Here is a 21,119-nt window from a genome sequence, read left to right as displayed (position 1 = left end):
CACAATGTGATTGATGCCATTCAGTTCGCTCCATTCCAGCCACTATTATCAGCTGTCCTCCCCTCAGCAGCCTCCACTGTACTGTAGTGTGCTATAGTGTAAGGATGGTATTAGGTAGCAAGGTCACTGAGCCACAGCACTGCAAAGAGAGAGAGCCCAGATGAGCTTCCTTTGGTTTGGCTGGCTCTCTACTAATCTAGGATGTCTTGGCCTCGTTGTCATGCTGATTCTTTGAGTTGTGGTTAAACTTTGCCTGTCGGGATGTTAGGCTGCCTATTTCCTCTTAGTTGTTTTGAGTGAAAATACTGAACGAGGCCTAATGTTATTCGACGGTATTCATTCTCCACCACCACTCATCACGTTTGTGCATTGAGGAGATGAACATCTCCTAACGGTAAGATCAAACACACCCATGAGTAGAGGTCGACCGATTAATCGGAATGGCCGATTTAATTATGGCCGATTTTTCGATCAGAAATCTGTATTTTTGGACACCGATTTGGCCAATTTGGCCAATTTTTTATTTTATCTTTTATTTTATTTATTTAACTAGGCAAGTCAGTTAAGAACACATACTATTTTCAATGAAGGCCTAGGAACGGTGGGTTAACTGCCTTGTTTAGAGGCAGAACGACAGATTTTTACCTTGTCAGCTTGGGGATTCGTTTTTGCAACCTCCCGGTTACTAGTCCAATGCTCCAACCACCTGCCTTACATTGCACTCCACGAGGAGCCTGCGTGGCAGGCTGACTACCTGTTACGCGAGGGCAGCAGGACGCCAAGGTATGTTGCTAGCTAGCATTAAACTTATCTTTATAAAAAACTATCTTCACATAATCACTAGTTAAACTAGTAATATCAACCATGTGTAGTTATCTAGCGTGTCCTGCGTTGCATATAATCGATGCGGTGCCTGTTAATTTCTCATCGAATCACAGCCTACTTCACCAAACAGGTGATGATTTAGCACTGTCGTTGCACCAAACCTATCCATAAACATCAATGCCTTTCTTTAAAATCAATACAGAAGTATATATTTAGTTAATGTTTCCTGCTAACATGAATTTCTTACAATTAGGGAAATTGTGTCACTTCTCTTGCATTCCGTGCAAGCAGTCAGGGTATATGCAGCAGTTTGGGCCACCTGGCTCATTGCGAACTGTGTGAAGTCCATTTATTCCTAACAAAGACCGTAATTAATTTGCCAGAATTGTACATAATTATGACATAACATTGAAGGTTGTACAATGTAACAGCAATATTTAGACTTAGGGATGCCACCCGTTAGATAAAATACTGAACGGTTCCGTATTTCACTGAAAGAATAAACGTTTTGTTTTCTAAATTATATTTTCCGGATTCGACCATATCAATGACCAAAGACTCGTATTTCTGTGTGTTATTATGTTACAATTAAGTCTATGATTTGATATTTGATAGAGAAGTCTGACTGAGCGATGGAAGGCAGCAGCAGGCTCGGGAAGCATTCATTCAAACAGCACATTTGTGCGTTTGCCAGCAGCTCTTCGCAATGCTTCAAGCATTGAGCTGTTTATGACTTCAAGCCTATCAACTCCCGAGATTAGGCTGGTGTAACCGATGTGAAATGGCTAGATAGTTAGTGGGATGCGCGCTAATAGCGTTTCAATCGGTGACGTCACTCGCTCTGAGACTTGGAGTAGTTGTTTCCCTTGCTCTGCAAGGGCCGCTGCTTTTGTGGAGCGATGGGTACGATGCTTTGAGGGTGGCTGTTGTCGATGTGTTCCTGGTTCGAGCCCAGGTATGGGCGAGGAGAGGGACGGAAGCTATACTGTTACACTGGCAATAATAAAGTGCCTATAAGAACATCCAATAGTCCAAGGTTAATGAAATACAAATGTTATAGAGAGAAATAGTCCTATAATTCCTATAATAACTACAACCTAAAACTTCTTACCTGGGAATATTGAAGACTCATGTTAAAAGGAACCAGCAGCTTTCATATGTTCTCATGTTCTGAGCAAGGAACTCAAATGTTAGCTTTCTTACATGGCACATATTGAACTGTTACTTTCTTCTCCAACACTTTGTTTTTGCATTATTTAAACCAAATTCAACATGTATGATTATTTATTTGAGGCTAAATTGATTTAATTGATGTATTATAGTAAGTTAAAATAAGTGTTAATTCAGTATTGTTGTAATTGTCATTATTACAAATACATGTTTTTTTTTAAAACCGGCCGATTAATCGGTATTGGCTTTTTTTTGGGGGGGGGTTGAAAAATCCTAATCGGTCGACCTCTACCCATGAGTCCTGATTCAGCACTGGGCTAACCCTGGACGTTTGGTCAGGAACAAGGTCAATGTTTCTCATGTATTTTTTAACCTTGGGACTAGCTGGTTCTCTAGCTCTGAGGAGTGGTAGCCTAATGCTGCACGCATGAACGGTTTGTATATCCATTTGTATATCCATTTGCAGAGAGCATCTCTGATATGTTTCTAGCAGATACTGATGTTTCCAGAGGAAGTCGGCAGCACCAGCTCTCTTTCTCGCTCAAACTCTCTTTTACTTCCCCTCCCCTCCCTCTCTCTCTTCCTCATACTCTCTCTCATCATGCTGCGCTGAGCAAAGAGCCCCGTGCTTCCACCGACACGTCTGCAGTATGAGACCAATGTTCATGGTCCACACGGATGCCATTAGAGACAGAGAGGGGAAATAAAGGGGGAGAATGATAGAGACAGAGAGAGAAAAGGGAAAGAGAGCGTGGTGAAGTACTGCCTCTATCCCATCCTTCCCTAATAGCAGGGACTGACTGGAAACTAGGTCAGATCCACTGACTGAGGCAGCCAACTGTGAGTGGAGCGGGCAGGCAGGACTCCTGGAGTGGGTGACCCTCTGTCTGTAAAGACGAGCACATACAGAACACACATACACACACACACTCACAGTCCCATAACCCACTAGCCAAAACCTCAACTATAAACATAAACGACTCTATGATCTTGTTTTTACCGTCATCTTTACTCTTACAACATAATTGAGGTGATTCATGGTTACTCGCAGCCTTAAGTCGCATGTATTGACGTCATGCAGCCTTACTCTGTTTGCAGACTCAGCACGGTAACAATGTTTCTTAATGTCTCTGGGTCTTGGGCTGTTAACTGCGTAATGGAGAGGCTGCTTGTTCTATAAGTGTTCTATCTGTAGCAGACTCGACACCTGTCGCAGACTGGCCAATTAATTATGGTTGGCCTGGGCTTAAACGTCATTATGAAGTCATTGTCAAGGTGTGTTTATTGGTCAACATCCTGAGTAGAAGATTCAGACCCAGCGGGCAAAACTAGTTGCGATGATATCATTCCAATGACTTCATAATGACGCAGCTGCAACCAGCTTTGCCCGCTAGGGAGTAGTTAGTTTCTCTTGCACTGTGAGGGTGTCCTAGACCTAACAGTAGAGTGTGTCCAGGCATTTTGGCTAAATGGGTGCTGCTATATTTGGGGGGGGTGATGACTACCTTGAAATAGATGGTTCACTTTGAGCCCATGAATGTCAATGGACTCGCCGGAGCCGTCCGTTTATTTATGGTCGATACTCTGTCACGTCATGGTTGACTTGACTGCGCCCTAGTTATCCTCCTCCTCGGTGATTGAATGATGGCTAAACCTTTTTAGGAATCAGACTGAAGTTCAAAAAGGAAGGAACCCTTGTCAATTTGTGTGTTAGGAATGTTGCCTAATCCCAGGAAATTCAACCAGTTGCATAAACCAGGCTGAATGGAAAGCAGCTGTCTTGATGACTTCTTCTCTGTCTGCGTCCTTAACAGATTCCTTTCATGTCCTAATCTACTGTCGACAGAGCGCACACAGGCCTGGCCCTTGTTTGAAACATGTAATATGTATGTTTGAGGTTATTATTGCTTATTGTAATACATTGCAATGTAATATATTGTAATACAGTGTGGTAATGATACTCAATATCACTCTCAATAGTATTCCTGTTACATCAATTTCCCACGTTTTCATTTCGGCATACCCAGAAAGTGACCAAAACAAGGTTCAAAATAGAGCTGGGATGATAGACGGAAAATGTCCGAAATTGCCTTTATCTTACCGAAACATTTAGCTTAAGTCAGTAATTCTAAGTGATTTTGCTACACAACGCTCCTGTAGGTCAGGGGTACTCAAATACTATTTGAGAAGGTTCGGTCAAACACATTTTATAGGTGGCAAAGGTCTGGATTGATAATATAATTTATTTCCTGCAATTCTACACATTTTGCATGATGACTTTTTGTTGTTGCGGTTTTAAGGGAAGTTCCTGCAATTCTACGCATTCGTCCATGTCTTATGTATGTTTATATAAAACCAGGGGTCGAAGCCCGACCGAGTAAGACAATAAAATCCAAATATATATATATATATATATATATATATATATATATATATATATATATTTAATCGCACTATGGATATTTTTCTATATCGCCCAGCTCCAGTTCAAAACCACGTAGCACAAACAGGTCCTCCAACCGGCTACATAAATCCGGGGAACATGTTTTGCTAGACATTTATCAGGCCACTGACACTTCTGCCTCTCAAGCCTGTTCCCCCCTTGCTTCCCAGAAGCCATCAGCTTAATAAACGGCACTATTTGCAGCCCTTCATCCATCACCCATCCCTGCTCTGAACTGAACACTGGGAAGAAGAGCACTGCTTTACCCTCACAGTGGCATCGGAGGATGGTGCGTCTTTTTAATCTTGCCATGAAATAGCCTCGCCAAGCCACAATAAACTAAGGCATTTGTACTTCCGACACGTGAGAGTGCCTTGGAAGATATCTTTGGAAGCGTTTCCACTTGTATACCAATGCATTGTTCACACTGCCAGGATCAACTTTGTTTTGCTTGTTCCTGGCGTCCTAGGGTGTTTGTAGAAGAGGTCGACCGATTATGAAAAAATCTGATACTTGTTTTGGTCCTGACAATTACAACAATACTGAATGAATCCTTATTTTAACTAAATATAATATATAAGTAAAATCAATTTAGTCTCAAGTAAATAATGAAACATGTTCAATTTGGTTTAAATAATGCACAAACACAGTGTTGGAGGAGAAAGTAAAAGTGCAAGATGTGCCATGTAAAAAAGCTAAAGTTTCAGTTCCTTGCTCAGAACATGAGAACATATGAAAGCTGGTGGTTCCTTTTAACATGAGTCTTCAATATTCCCAGGTAAGACGTTTTAGGTTAGTTATTATATGACTATTTCTCTCTATACCATTTGTATTTCATATACATTTGACTATTGGATGTTCTTATAGGCACTATAGTATTGCCAGCCTAATCTCGGGAGTTGATAGGCTTGAAGTCATAAACAGTGCAATGCTTGAAGCACAGTGAAGAGCTGTTGGCAAACGCAGGAAAGTGCTGTTTGAATGAATGTTTATGAGCCTGCTGCTGCCTACCACCGCTCAGACTGCTCTATCAAATCAGACTTAATTATAATATAATAACACACAGAAATACGAGCCTTAGGTAATTAATATGGTCAAATCCAGAAACTATCATTTCGAAAACAAAACGTTTATTCTTTCAGTGAAATACGGAACCATTCCGTATTTTATCTAACGGGTGGCAACCCTAAGTCTAAATATTGTTGTTACATTGCACAACCTTCAATGTTGTGTCATAATTATGTAAAATTCTGGCAAATGAATTACGGTCTTTGTTAGGTAGAAATGGTCTTCACACGGTTCGCAACGAGCCAGGCGGCCCAAACTGCTGCATACTGTATATCATGACTCTGCTTGCACAGAATGCAAGAGAAGTGACTCAATTTCCCTAATTAAAATAAATTCATTTTAGCAGGTAATATTAACTAAATATGCAGGTTTAAAAAATATATACTTGTGTATTGATTTTAAGAAAGGCATTGATGTTTATGGTTAGGTACACATTGATGTTTATGGTTAGGTACACGTTGATGTTTATGGTTTGGTACACTTTGATGTTTATGGTTAGGTACACATTGATGTTTATGGTTAGTTACCCGTTGATGTTTATGGTTAGGTACACGTTGATGTTTATGGTTTGGTACACTTTGATGTTTATGGTTAGGTACACATTGATGTTTATGGTTAGGTACACGTTGATGTTTATGGTTTGGTACACTTTGATGTTTATGGTTAGGTACACATTGATGTTTATGGTTAGTTACCCGTTGATGTTTATGGTTAGGTACACGTTGATGTTTATGGTTAGGTACATGTTTGGCGAAGTAGGCTGTGATTCGATGATAAATTAACAGGCACCACATTGATTATATGCACTGCAGGACAAGCTAGATGAACTAGTAATATCATCAACCATGTGTAGTTAACTAGTGATTATGTTAAGATTTTTTTTTTTATAAGAAAAGTTTAATGCTAGCTAGCAACTTACCTTGGCCCCTTGCTGCACTCGCATAACAGGTAGTCAGCCTGCCACGCAGTCTCCTCGTGGAGTAATTGGGCCATAATCGGCGTCCAAAAATTACAATTACCGATTTTGTTATGAAAACTTGAAATCGTCCCGAATTAATCAGATTCTAATCGGTCGACCTCTCGTTTGTAGTGAAGTCAACATTGGGGCCCGCATGCCCTGAACCTCTGGAGAGCTGAAGTGAAGGGGGGATGAGGGTGTGTCCTGGAAGACATCACCGACATCAGTGATGACTGACAACAATGTCTTCTCCCTGACCCCCTGACCTGAGGGAGTGTATAGAGCCAGGCCTAGTGACATAGGAATGTTGAGAAGCATGTCGGTCAGTCAGCTGATGGGGGCGTGATCAGCATGGCTGGAATGTCCCCTCTCTTCGCAGCACAGCTCATAAAGATACTTCCTTTGGCTTCTGTCACCACAGTGAAGAACACAAGGGCTCACAGATTAAGACCGTGCCCCTTGTAGAAGATACAAGACCTAGCCTACTTTTGGGTATGCTCGTCATTGTCCACTCCTGAGTCACTGAAAATAATACTGTTACTAAGTTAGTAACGAATATTATTGTGACGAATGGGCACTCTGTGTCGGGTCAGTAGGTCTGAGTTCATGGGGTATTTTTATGCCTCCGTCAGTGGCAGCGGGTCTGTTGCCCTAAATTAAAGGGGCAGTTCACCAGAAATGACATATTGGTTTCCTTACCCTGTAAGCAGTCTGTTGACAAGGTATGACAGCAATCCATGCTTTGGTTTAGCTTCCCGAGCACTGTTTCCAAATGCTACAGTTTTAGCATATGTGGCACAAATCCCAGTCAAGTCATGGTATCGATATTAGTATTTTTCGTGCATCTACATAGACTGCTTACAGGGTTGTAGTGGGGTAATATTTGACATATGCATATTATACACTGTTCAAAAAAATAAAGGGAACACTTAAACAACACAATGTAACTCCAAGTCAATCACACTTCTGTGAAATCAAACTGTCCACTTAGGAAGCAACACTGATTGACAGTAAATTTCACATGCTGTTGTGCAAATGGAATAGACAACAGTTGGAAATTATAGGCAATTAGCAAGACACCCCCAATAAAGGAGTGGTTCTGCAGGTGGTGACCACAGACCACTTCTCAGTTCCTATGCTTCCTGGCTGATGTTTTGGTCACTTTTGAATGCTGGCGGTGCTTTCACTCTAGTGGTAGCATGAGACGGAGTCTACAACCCATACAAGTGGCTCAGGTAGTACAGCTCATCCAGGATGGCACATCAATGCGAGCTGTGGCAAGAAGGTTTTCTGTGTCTGTCAGCATAGTGTCCAGAGCTTGGAGGCGCTACCAGGAGACAGGGCAGTACATCAGGAGACGTGGAGGAGGCCGTAGGAGGGCAACAACCCAGCAGCAGGACCGCTACCTCCGCCTTTGTGCAAGGAGGAGCAGGAGGAGCACTGTCAGAGCCCTGCAAAATGACCTACAGCAGGCCACACATGTGCATGTGTCTGCTCAAACGGTCAGAAACAGACTCCATGAGGGTGGTATGAGGGCCCGACATCCACAGGTGGGGGTTGTGCTTACAGCCCAACACCATGCAGGACGTTTGGCATTTGCCAGAGAACACCAAGATTGGCAAATTCGCCACTGGCGCCCTGTGCTCTTCACAGATGAAAGCAGGTTCACACTGAGTATATGTGACAGACGTGACAGAGTCTTGAGACGCCGTGGAGAACGTTATGCTGCCTGCAACATCCTCCAGCATGACCGGTTTGGTGGTGGGTCAGTCATGGTGTGGGGTGGCATTTCTTTGGGGGGCCGCACAGCCCTCCATGTGCTCGCCAGAGGTAGCCTGACTGCCATTAGGTACCGAGATGAGATCCTCAGACCCCTTGTGAGACCATATGCTGGTGCGGTTGGCCCTGGGTTCATCCTAATGCAAGACAATGCTAGACCTCATGTGGCTGGAGTGTGTCAGCAGTTCCTGCAAGAGGAAGGCATTGATGCTATGGACTGGCCTGCCCGTTCCCCAGACCTGAATCCAATTGAGCACATCTGGGACATCATGTTGCACCACAGACTGTCCAGGATTTGGCGGATGCTTTAGTCCAGGTCTGAGAGGAGATCCCTCAGGAGACCATCCGCCACCTCATCAGGAGCATGCCCAGGCATTGTAGGGAGTTCATACAGGCACGTGGAGGCCACACACACTACTGAGCCTCATTTTGGCTTGTTTTAAGGACATTACATCAAAGTTGGATCAGCCTGTAGTGTGGTTTTCCACTTTAATTTTGAGTGTGACTCCAAATCCAGACCTACATGGGTTGATAAATTTGATTTCCATTGATCATTTTTGTGTGATTTTGTTGTCAGCGCATTCAACTATGTAAAGAAAAAAGTATTTAATAAGAATATTTAATTCATTCAGATCTAGGATGTGTTATTTTAGTGTTCCCTTTATTATTTTGAGCAGTGTATATACCTCACATGAGGCTCGTAATCCATAAAGTCCATAAAATATAGTTAAACCATGTGCAATCAAGTATTATGTGTTTAGCTGACTAAGATCAAGGAATGATCATGAGGAGCAAATATCAACGCAAGTATAATTTAATAATGTTGTCAAACGAATGGACTCACATACAAGGCAGAAAGCTTAAGGTACAAGGCAATACTGACATTAACAAAGCATCATTCTAGACATAAACACTTAGTGTACGAAACATTAAAGGACACTTGCTCTTTCCATGACATAGCTTTCACCTGAATAGTCTATGATCCCTTATTGATGTCACTTGTTAAATCCACTTCAATCAGTGTAGACGAAGGGGAGGAGAAAGGTTAAAGATGGATTTTTCAGCCTTGAGACAATTGAGACATGGATTGTGTATGTGTGCCATTCAGAGGGTGAATGGGCAAGACTAAACATTTAAGTGCCTTTGAATGGGGTATGGTAGTAGGTGCCAGGCGCACCGGTTTGCGTCAAGAACTGCAACGCTGCTGGGGTTTTCACGCTAAACAGTTTCCTGTGTGTATCAAGAATGGTCCACCACCCAATGGACATCCAGCTAACTTGACACAACTGTGGGAAGCATTGGAGTCAAAATGGACCAGCATCCCTGTGGAAATCTTTGTGGAGTCCATGCCCTGACGAATTGAGGCTGTTCAGAGGGCAAAATCCACGTGTCAATTGTCTCGAGGCTTAAAAATCCTTCTTTAACCTGTCTCTTCCCCTCATCTACACTGATTCGAAGTGGATTTAACAAGTGACATCATTAAGGGATCAAAGCTTTCACCATTACAGGCAGAAACGGATTGAGATTATGACGTTATTTCAACCAGTTTTGCCCAGTATTTCCCCGCTGGGTCTGGGTTCATGATCCGCATTATCCCCAAACAATACCGGCTTCTCATCGAGTTAGGATAATGCCTGCCTGAGTTGCACAAACGGCATCAACATTTTCATTCAGGCATCTGAAAATAGAGCCAACGTTAGGGTTTTTTGTTTCCGATCACCAGAAACCTTGTTTTGAATTTAGCCTAATCTTCTCTGTAATTACAAGAAAGAAGGCCATAGTTTCCTCTTTGGGTAGAAATCAATGCAAGGCTTTTGTGAACTAAATTGTGTAATACTGTGGGGTAATTTCAGAACAAACCTTTCTTCTGTTTTACATAAAAACTGGTCTGCTTTCCCCTTAGCCTTGCAGCTTCACCCTCTCGACCCTCCCAAGAGGGCAGTCTTCCGGGGCTGAGTCACATCACAGCGACTGTACAGACGGCCCCGGCCGGAGCCAAACAGTGGCAATGTTAAGAGCGGACACTCAGAAGGAGGGCCCCAGAGAGGGCAAGGTGGATGCATTGCAGTAGCCTTTCTGGGCTCTTTTTTTTTCTTCCTCTGGTATTTTCTGGGACAGTGAAAGCAGGAAACCCCCAGTACAGCACATTAGAAAGAAACATCCCACTGTTCCATATTGTATCAGCTTGTTTTCCTGTTTCTGCATTCCATCTCTGTCCCACGCCATGCTCCACCCATTCTCCTCCTGACTCTCCCCCTCTGTTTCTCAGAGTGAATCGGCTGAACCAGCTGTTTTTGTCAAACGTTCCTTGTCATTCTGTGCGTCCCAAATGGAACCATATTCACTATAGGCACTGCTTTGGACCCTGGTCCAAAGTAGTGCGCTATATAGGGAATAGGGTCCCATTTGAGACATTGTGTGGATCTGCATGGATGGGCAGCAAATACTCTGAGCCTCAGACTACAACCGCTCTCCCTCTCTCCTCTTTAAAATTCTGTCTGACTGTGTCCTGTGGTCCAGCTGCAGACCTCGAATGACACCTCGAACTCTACGGTTACACAACAGTCAGGTGGACTTCTCTTAGTCGGCACGTTCTGCTTTACTCTGTTGTCACACAGAGGAGAAAGTGAATGTTGAGGAAGTGGAAAGGACTCTGCTTTCAACGCAGTCCGGCCTGGAGTCGCCTATTTCAAGAGCAGTATTCACTAATCAGGTTCAACAATAGTCTTGCAAGAGTTTAGTTGGTTAGGGTTACGTAAAGGGAGGAGAACTGTTTGTTTTGAAAGGGCTTAGCTTTAATCAAACCCCAAATCAGATCATTAAGATCATCTCATAAGGTTCGCCCCCCAGAAACAGCTCCTAAAAATATTATCATATATATACGGCATGTGTTATGCTCAAATTGCCCACGTACTTGCCTCTAGCCTAATTTCACATGGATTTACATGGTATGCTGAAACCAATTCAAGTGGAAAACTGAAGGCTGCGTCTAGCCTAATCTGAGAGGAAAGCGTCTAGGCTATTCTGCAAAAAATTGTTATTGGAAACGACACCAGAGGAGAAATGTCTCTAGTTCATCTCTAAAATTTCTCTAGTTCATCTCTAAAATGTCTCTAGTTCATCTCTAAAATGTCTCTAGTTCATCTCTAAAATGTCTCTAGTTCATCTCTAAAAATGTCTCTAGTTCATCTCTAAAATGTCTAGTTCATCTCTAAAATGTCTCTATTTTATCACTGTATCTACCGTCTGACATTGGGGATGCAGGCTAGATTGAGAGCCAAGCATTCGAAGACTGAGGAGAGTTCCTCCATTTCTTCTCTTTTGGATTCTGCTGTATCATGCCGCTGCATTGGGCTGGGCGTGTGTGTCCCGGTCTGAGCATGCGCCAGCTTTCTTTCTGCAAGGACCAGAGGCTTTGCAGGCGCACCTTCCCTATCCCTCCCTTCCTTTCCCTCTCCGCTCACTCTTTCCCTCTCCCTCCCGTACTCCTTTTTTTCTCCTCTCGCTCTCTTTCCCTCTTCCAGCAACGGTCTCATTCCCCTTGTGCCCTTCCTCTCTAACAGTCTCCTTCTCTCTCTCCTCCCTGTCAGTATCGATCTGTCTTCTATTCTTTCACTCCCATTCCCTCTCCATCTTTTTTTCTCCCCTCGCCCTTTACCGCCCCTCATCCCCCCTTGGACACAGTCCCTCCCTGTCTCGTTCTCGTTGTGTCGTCTGCTTTCCTTCTCTCCCCGCTCTTTCGTTCTCTCCTCTCCATCGTTGGTAAACTGAAGGAACCTTTCAGGTTTCGTGCAAGAAAAAGAACAAACAACAATATTATCAGAGAAAGCTTTGAGAATATTTTTTTTATATAGGTGAATTTATAAGAACTGCAGATGATATGATCTCTGCAGACTGCCCTCAAGGCTTTGAAATATCTCACATTGCTAAATCCCACGCTGCATACTTTGTCCTCGCTGTGTTCTATCTGCTGCTCTGATACTTTCCCCCTTTAGCTTTAACATGCCTTTCTTACAGCAAGGCAGTGGGGGTAAGGGCTGGGTCGTCTCTGACGCGATCATGTTTAGAGTGGACCCCTCCCCCCTCTCCCTCAGATTGCCCTTCTCTCTTTCCTTCTCTCTGCTTGCTGCAGCGACTGCTGATGAATGTTAAAGAGGAGCGAGAGAGAGAGAGAGAGAGGCTTCCTTTGGGCGCTGCCTGGCCATTCAGCAGGCTGGCAGCTCTCTCTGAATGCAGCGCTGTTCTAGCTCCGCCCACCAGCGCCCTCCCTGTCTGCTGATGTATAGTTGTGTGTTAGAGAGAAGTCCTATTCAACGAGTAGCTCTCCAGGCTGACAGAGCTCCAAATCATCTCAGCCATTGTATTCCTCCCGCTCTTTAAAACTGCAATATGTAACTCTTTGGGCAACCTGACCAAATTCACAAATAAATGTGAGTTCTTGATCTGTCATTCTCATTGAAAGCAAGTCTAAGAAGCGGTAGATCTTTTCTATGTGCCCTATTTCTAGCCTTCCCGTTCTTAAGTTTAGTTTTTGCACACACTAGCTTCAAACGGCTGAAGATACAATATTTTAGATTGTGAAAAAAAAATGCAGATTTATTATACAAACAGAGGGAAAAAACACGGGGACACTAAGCAAGAGCAGTGTGGGTGTTCCTTCCTCTTTCTCATCTTATTCAACTGTTACCAGGCACCTGCAAAGAAAAGATAGCTCAGATGTGCGAGTGCCTTTTGAATTTTGTCACATAAACTGAAATTAGGGGAACTTTTAGAATTTTAGCAACCAGGACATGGCGTGCCAACTTCTGCATATTGCACCTTTAAGTATTACAGAAAGACCATCCACAGAGGAGAAGACATGGGATGAGAGACTGGGGAGTTTTTAGGTGACAGTCTAACATGCTCTGAGATTTGACCACTTTTTATGTCCTGGACTAATAGAGACATTGGTTAACATGTCTTGTCCCGATGCTTGAGTGTAAAACAATAATCAGGACCAACAAATCAACAGTCACATAAACGTATCGTGTCAAACATGGAGAAAATGTTTATCCAGGCCTAGTGCTTTGCCTTTGATGACATGTTCCTTGACTAGGGGTGTGAACGCTTAAAACGTTTTAAACGAAATCGGGATGAATCCCTAAAGGAAAAACTATGTTTATTTTGTTGGGGTTTTCTTCTCCACAAGACATGAATCACAGTGCAGCCTGTGTAGCTTGCTCTTTCTCTTCGCTAATGATGCGAGACGAGTGCGTTCAGTCTTCGGTCTGTTGTGTGTAGAATATCCCAGCCTATTCATTGATGTTTGGCCCTGCTTTACACAGTTGTGTGCGTTGGCCTGGCGTTGAAGGGTGCTCAGCTAAGTGCGGGACAAAGATTAGGTGTAAACGCCCGTGAGATGTTCAACAAAGAGGGTTAACATGAGCATCCATCTGCCCCTCTGGAATTTCAGATCCAAAATCATACCACCAATTTGGTCTCCTCTCTCCCTCCGGTTTTTGGGTAGTTGCCTCCTTTCTTTGTATCTCTCCAACTAGCTGAATGGAGGCATTCAGTTGTACAACTGACTAGGTATCCCCCTTTCCCTTAAATGGGGCCCTGCTCCCTCCTCTTTAGTAACTGAGTGAGCCTATTTGCAGTTAGCCTACGTCTTTCCCCGCAGCTCTTTGTTCGAGCACTAAGGTAGGTAGTCTAATTGCAGTAGATTGATAAGGAGGGCTGTGGTTCTGGTACACACCGGGCTATGATGTGATGTTCTTTGTGACTGCTCTGTCTGTGTCTCTCTCTGTCTCTCTCACACACACACACACACACACACACACACACACACACACACACACACACACACACACACACACACACACACACACACACAGGTTTGGGGGCTCGACCAGAACATGGTTTCAACCCTTCTCCCTTGCCCAGTACACCCATCCCCCATTCTGTCTAAAAGATCACTGTAGTCCAGTCGTTGTTTGATAAATGCTTGTTTGTGCCAGTTCAGTTTGCCTTCTCCTCCTGACTACGTTTTATCTACTAACTTCACCAATATCATCTTGTACTATTGATCCAGGACATAGGCTAGCTAACAGTTGCCAAGTGCTCCAATCTCACAGATCTCAACCTCCTTACTATTGGCCCATGCCTATTCCGAGTGAGGTGAGGTCATCTAAAAAAGAATACTCTAAGATGATGTGGTTAGCTTTTTTAAGCCAGTACAGGGGTCCGATGCAGGTTCGAAAGCAGGTTCGAAGCAGGTCCGAAGCTGATTGCGTTTTGGTCAGAAACTCAAAAGCCATCCTCTGTGCAGCATCGCTAAATGACGCAGTTCTAAGGTCTTGTAAAGGCAGTCCAGAAAATGCACACATGGAAGAAGCCCACGTCGTCAAGTGACCCCCAAGCATGACAGAACACAATCACCCTCCTTAATAATAAACACAAAAACACACCCCTCATAACCCAAACCATACCGCTGGACTTAAAGGAAACAGAAACAGGATACGCCTGGCAGGCTGGAACTTCCCCTTCGAAAAGACAGGAGGAACCCCCCGCATTAATAGGACCCTATTATTGGTGCATCTGATCTTGTAGTCTCTATGAGTTGCAGTGCAAAGCTGGTTTCTGCAGGAAGAGGGGCCCGCGTGTGTGTGTGTGTGTGTCCTCGTGCGTGTTGTGTAGTCTTTGAGCTGCTGTTTCTGCAAGAGCAGGAGAGCAGCCCTCATGGTTGGCCAGTGTTTATCTTGGCCACTTCCGCCATCTTGCTTCATAACAAATAGAAGCATGCTCGCATTACAGTACACCAACCCTGACATGGTGACATCCGTTACAGGGAAGTAGCTCATACCTGTAGCTCAATGTCACATGTAACATGAATCATGATTATCTAAGCTTAGCTGAGGAAGAGGAGGATTGCCTCGAGTCTGTAGAGTAACTCGAAATGTTCGAATAGCCTAGGTGTCGTCTCTCTACACTCGTTATTGAGGTGACAGCTTTGCTTGGGGACTCGAATCAGGGAGGAAACAGGCTAGATCAAGCGACGTTGAGACGTTAGGCCCACATTGCTTTGGTACGTCCTTTGGTACCACATTAGACATGATGGAACTTTAGACCCTACCTAGCAAAAACCTGAAGAAACAAAAGACACTGAGCCTAGGGCCATTCAAATCATGATTATATGATCATATATGATCATATATTATTATTATTATTATATTATTATTATATATTATTATTATTATTATATTATATTATTATATTATTATTATCATGATCACTGAGAAAGGGCGTCAGACAAATGTTTTTGGAATTTCATCTTCCCCTAGCCGCCAGTTCGTTGTTGCACCACGTCTGCCTGCGTTAGCAAAGCCGACTGCCCTTTCAGCTCCCAAAGTCCTTACATAACGCTTATGTAAAGTGAGGGGGAGACAAAGGAAAAAGTCCCGATTGTCCCCATCAGTCCCTAATGAGGGGGCGACATAGAAATCGCAGTGTAGCAGCCCGTTGGTGTGACAATGGCAATAGGAGATCTGGGATCAACAGATGAGTGGACAAATCCGTTGCGGTTCTTGTATGAAGGGTCTGGGTTGGTGACTAAGACCTTTGGGCCGGAATACACTGCACAATAAAACTGTGAGAGAATTCAACAGTGCGCTGGTATCTGTCTGTCTTTAGCTCTGCAGCCATATCCCTCTCTGTGGGGAACAGCAGAGGCCCAACAATGCCGGGTGTCGATTTGGAATTAGGTGTCAATGACTTCCCGTTCACCTTCACCCTTTGACATTGTAGCCTATTACGGAGATCCCGGCAACTTTGGTTGGTTCTCTCAGGCCTCTGCTCCTCTGACACACTTTTGAAGTAAGCCGACAACAATCGGAAGGTTTAGAATCCTCTCGGGTTCAGTCTGTGTTCCGTGCAGTCTGAAAAGTGCAGAGCCCCCCCCCCATCTAAATTTTCAAGACATTATTGAAAGCAGCAATGATCTGTCTCCAACTGCCCAAGTAGCTTGTGTGGATGACATCAAAACGAAGGTATCCAAACTGAATGGAGCGTTAACTCGTTGTCTTTTTTCTTCTTCTTCCCTCCGTCTCCTCTCTCTCCTCCCAGCCTGAACTCGCTTCGCCATGGATCAGCATCAGGACTTCAACTCTGGGGAGACCACGGCCTCGGCTGCCCTGGCCAACATGACCCTGAAGGAACCCCTGGACCAGCGGGAGGTTAAGAAGCCTAACGGGATGCCAGACGCACACATGGGACCTGGGGACATGAAAGGTCAGTGATGGACTAGGTCACTAGGACTGTAGATTTTGACAGCGGGGGATTATGGAAAAGAGAGCATCAGATACACAGATACACATTCTTGGAAAATACGTTTCTTAGAATCTGGTCAATCTGTTTTAGCATTTCTTGTAGACCTTAATAGTAAAAAGCAGACTGTAGGCGATCTGTTTCATCCAGACAGATAGAGGTCAAGGATGTTATTGTTGGCTGTTCTCTGCAGTACCCTTCCTTTATATTGCATGGTTAAATAACCCTACAGACGTGTGTGTGTGTGTGTGTGTGTGTGTGTGTGTGTGTGTGTGTGTGTGTGTGTGTGTGTGTGTGTGTGTGTGTGTGTGTGTGTGTGTGTGTGTGTGTGTGTGTGTAACAGTAATCCAGGCATTTGTGGGTCAGTCTCTCCTCAGACAGACATTCTATCCTGTATTATACAGACCCGACACTCTCTTCCAGAAAACAGGATTCCGATGGTGAAACAAATAATCCTGACAGGCCACAAGAGCAGGGAGAGGGAAGCATATGTTGATAATATTTAGGTTTTTACTGTCATCTACAGAGGATCTTAAAGGGATACTTTGAGGTTCTGGTAATTAGTTGTTTTCTACGTACCCAGTCAGATGAACTTGTGGATACCATTTGTATGTCTCTGCGTGCAGAGGTAGTTTCAACCAGCCAATGCTAACTGTCGTTAGCGCAATGACTGGAAGTCTACAGGTACAGTAGCATATGCCCGAATTTCCGAGTGTCCCTATAACGTACAGAGTTTTGCCCAGTTCTATTGGATGACATGTACCAGCTGTCCCAGCGTTTTAGGTTTTGGTTACTGTACTGTAGGCCGGCAGTATGTCAGCGACCATATTATATTATATTATATTATATTATATGATGGAGTCTATCTATACCTAGAAAAGAAAGGAATGCATATTCCATCAAGGATGTTGCTTGAAGTTCTCCATTCGGGTATTTTTAGCCTCAGTATTTCGCTTCATGTAGAATATTTCCTCTTTAAAACGCAGAAAGGGCATTTCTACCGCTCGTATTGTACAGCTTACACTACACCACTGAAGAACAAAATGAACAACTTCTAAAGCAAGGCGTCTTGTGTTTTGAGTTGGAAATGTAGGGCAAACTGGGACTGGGGGCTGTTCTTTTTTTCTCAAATATATTCCACTGTGCATCTTAACTGCCTCACTGCATCCTCAATATGTTCACCTTCCTCAAAAATATAGGCTAGCCCGCTCTTTTGTTCCAACTAACCTGATGTGATGCAACGCTTTTTTAGTTTTCTCTCTCTCTCACTAAACTAATTAATCTTGCCTCTGTCTCACGTAGAAGATTTGCTGGAGCTGTCACCTGAACTGAAATCCCAGCCTCGAGCACCAGTGTCAGAGGTGTCTGTGTCTAAGAGCGACCTCTCGGGTATGCCGCTCCTCACATCCAAACCCCTTTTTTTTCTATTAGGGGCTGTGTGAGCTGCAGGGTTGGGCTCAATTCCATTTTGTTTAGTGTCCATTCACGATGTGTTTCAGGAATTGACTCATGAATCAGAAATACTTCATAAACGAATCATAAATTGATCATGAATAGATTATTGTGAAATGGAATTGAGTCCACCGCTGGTTGTGATTGTGCCTCTTGTTTGTGGCTTCAAAAGCAATTTGCTCTTTTGGTTCCATTTGGCCTCTGCCTCTTCGCGAATCATCATCCGGCTTCTTGTCACAACCTCAACAATGCATTTGTTTTAGCGTCTTGCTTCACAGCTGCCTGCTTCACTTTTCACAGATAACCCCGTAACACCTGGATTCTGAGTGCCTTTGTATCCCCCAAAATAATGTGCTGCTGACCTCTCTTTTCCGCTCTTCTCCACCTCTTTTCCTCTCTTCTCCTCCTCTCTTTTCCTGTTTCTTCCTCCAGTTTTCAGTTTACGTAATCGGCGCCCAGTGCTTCTTTTTAATTATTTGCAGCGACCAATGCTTGTTTTGAATTAGTTTCCGCTCTGTCTCTCTGTATGTAGGAATGAGAGAGAGGTCAGTTCTTCAGAGGGCGTCTGCCTTTCCTTCCTAATGCATTTTTTATGAAATCTCCTGTCGGGATTTGAGGATGATTCCGCTGTTCCCCTGTTGCTGGCCTCGCAACAATCCATGATATTTCCTGCTTCTCTTCATAAATTGCATTTTTTTTTTTTTAATGATTAATGATTAATATTATGCCAATGCTTCTGAGTTCTGTTCTGTGTGGGTGAACTATCTTGTTGTTTGTAGCTGTTCAGAGCACTTTTCATTCAGGTCACACTGATCGAAAAAGCCAACCCCACCCAGATCGTAGCATCGTGCATCAGGCCTGGAGTTGTGGCTCTCGTATTCACGATTGGGATGTCAGCATCCCAACTGTTAGCAGGAAGTGTTAGGCTCTCGTCAGGACAAAGCCGGTGAACGTAAGCTTCCTGTATTTATAGACAATTGTCCCGTCGGCGGTCAGTCAGTTAAGAACCGTTGTGGTTTTGAATCCTGAGAACGGCGTTGGGTAAGTGGCACTCTGCAGTAACATGCTCTCTCAACAGTCACCGCCAACAGGCCAACCTCAGAATAAGTGAAAGGGGGGGGGGGGTTTCTGAGCTAATGTGTCAATATAGTCCCCACTTATCCGGTGCTGTGGCCTTGGTCAGCACGGCGGTGCCATGGTAACAGAAGGCTGAACCTCACGGTCTATATACAGCCATAGCTAGTCACCCCCAGAGCATTTTAAACATGACTCGTAGGATTGATGTCATGGACTTCATTCATCCTCATACCCGGTTCATTTACCACAGGAAGTGATGGTCACGGGGCTCATAATGCTTCGTATAATCACGTCCTCTGCGTTATAACCCCTTTAGCTATTAGCACACTCAGTGACTCCAGGTCTCTCAACTGTCAGTGGGCTTTTATTCAACAGTGATTTGTGGTATTGCCAGAAGGACAAAAGGCATGTTGGCGGTGGTGTTGTTATCTCAACAACAGCCCACAGCTAAAGATACCACAGTGCCAGCTTTGGCTCTAACCCCTGTCCACGAAAACATGAAAGATTTAAGCAATGTCCATGAATGGAACTATGTGCGTAGCGTAATTAGTTCCAAACCTTCCTTGAAACACTGGCATGAGCAATATACCGCAGGACACAACAAGAGAACACAAGGCTCGATCTCTCGATTCAGGCCTACATTGTAGGAACTCGTGTTCATTTCCCCTGTGCGTATTGTCGATCTACTACCAGCAAAACCATAAGTTGCACTTGTCAATACAGGATAACCAACCGTAATACAAGGGCCATGGCCATGATGCATGTTTCTGGTGCTTTAGTCCTTAACTGGGGTTCAGTGTCTATGACTGCCCTATTAGCTGTAGGCAAAAATAATTTATAACCGACTTAGATGACGCTGAGCTCCGGAGAACTGTTAATGGTTGACATGGAGAAATCATCAAGCTGTCCTTAAATCGAAAATTGCTGATAAGCGTTCCTTATTAACACCTATGCTACCCCCCCACCCCCCACCCCAGAAAATGTTAGGTACAATGCCTTTGTGAAGTAATTAATACCCCTTGATTTATTCCACATTGTGTTATGTAACAGCCTGAATTCGTCCCTCTACACACAATAGCTCATAATGACAGTGAATTTCTTTTGTTGGATTTTTTTTGCCAAATTGATTGAGAATGAAATACAAAAATATCTTATTTACATAAGTACAAGTCAGTCTCTAATAGCTTTCCACACCAGGATTGTGCAATATTTGCCTATTATTATTTTCAAAATTCTTCAAGCTCTGTCAAAGTGGTTGTTGATCATTGCTGGACAATGTCAAAACTGTAACTCAGCCACTCAGGAACATTCACTGTCTTCTTGGTAAGCAACTCCAGTGTAGATTTGGCCTTGTGTTTTAGGTTATTGTCCTGCTGAAATGTGAATTCATCTCCCAGTGTCTGGTGGAAAGCAGACTGAACCAGGTTTTCCTCTAGAATTTTGTCTGTGATCCCTTCTGTTTATTTTTATCCTGAAAAACTCCCCAGTCCTTAAAGATTACAAGCATACCCATAACATGATGCAGCCACCACTATGCTTAAAATATTGAAAGTTGTACTCAGTAGTATGTTTGGGGCAAATCCAATAAAACACAATACTTTGTATTCAGGTAAAAAAAACATGCATTTGCCACATTTTATGCAGTATTAGGTCTACTTTAGTACCTTGTTGCAAACAGGATGAATGCTTTTGTAATATTTTATTTTTTACAGACTTCCTTCTTTTCACTCTGTCAATTAGGTTAGTATTGTGGAGTAACTACAATGTTGTTGATCCATCCTCAGTTTTATCCTGTCAGAGCCGTTAAACTTTTAACTGTTTTAAAGTCACCATTGCATGGTGAAATCCCTGACCGGTTTCCTTCCTCTTCGGCAACTGATTTAGGAAGGACGGTTGTATCTTTGTAGGGACTGATATTGATACACCATCCAAAGTGTAAGGAATAACTTCACCATGCTCATCAAAGGGATATTCAGTGTTTGATTTTTTTACATTTACCCATCCACCAATAGGTGCCCTTCTTTGCGAGGCATTGGAAAACCT

The 21,119-nt window shown here is 43.5% G+C and overlaps 1 protein-coding gene across 5 annotated transcripts in view; it reads left to right on the top strand.

Moving 5' to 3' along the window:
* Positions 1-21,119, top strand: part of LOC118365168 (microtubule-associated protein tau-like) — a 44,975-nt gene that overhangs the window by 4,649 nt on the left and 19,207 nt on the right. For 4 of the 5 annotated variants that reach the window (XM_035747147.2, XM_035747146.2, XM_035747143.2 and 1 more), the window contains exons 2-3: positions 16,347-16,511; positions 17,850-17,936. In XM_035747147.2, the coding sequence (XP_035603040.1) occupies positions 16,364-16,511; positions 17,850-17,936 (235 nt within the window). In that variant the 5' untranslated portion in view covers positions 16,347-16,363. The remainder of the gene's footprint in view (positions 1-16,346; positions 16,512-17,849; positions 17,937-21,119) is intronic. The other variant, XM_035747145.2, reaches the window with a different exon arrangement.

This window comes from Oncorhynchus keta, chromosome 32 (genome assembly GCF_023373465.1).
Source record: "Oncorhynchus keta strain PuntledgeMale-10-30-2019 chromosome 32, Oket_V2, whole genome shotgun sequence".
Taxonomy (NCBI): domain Eukaryota; kingdom Metazoa; phylum Chordata; class Actinopteri; order Salmoniformes; family Salmonidae; genus Oncorhynchus; species Oncorhynchus keta.
Note: the sequence above shows the minus strand (reverse complement) of the source record. Positions and strands in the feature narration are given on the sequence as shown.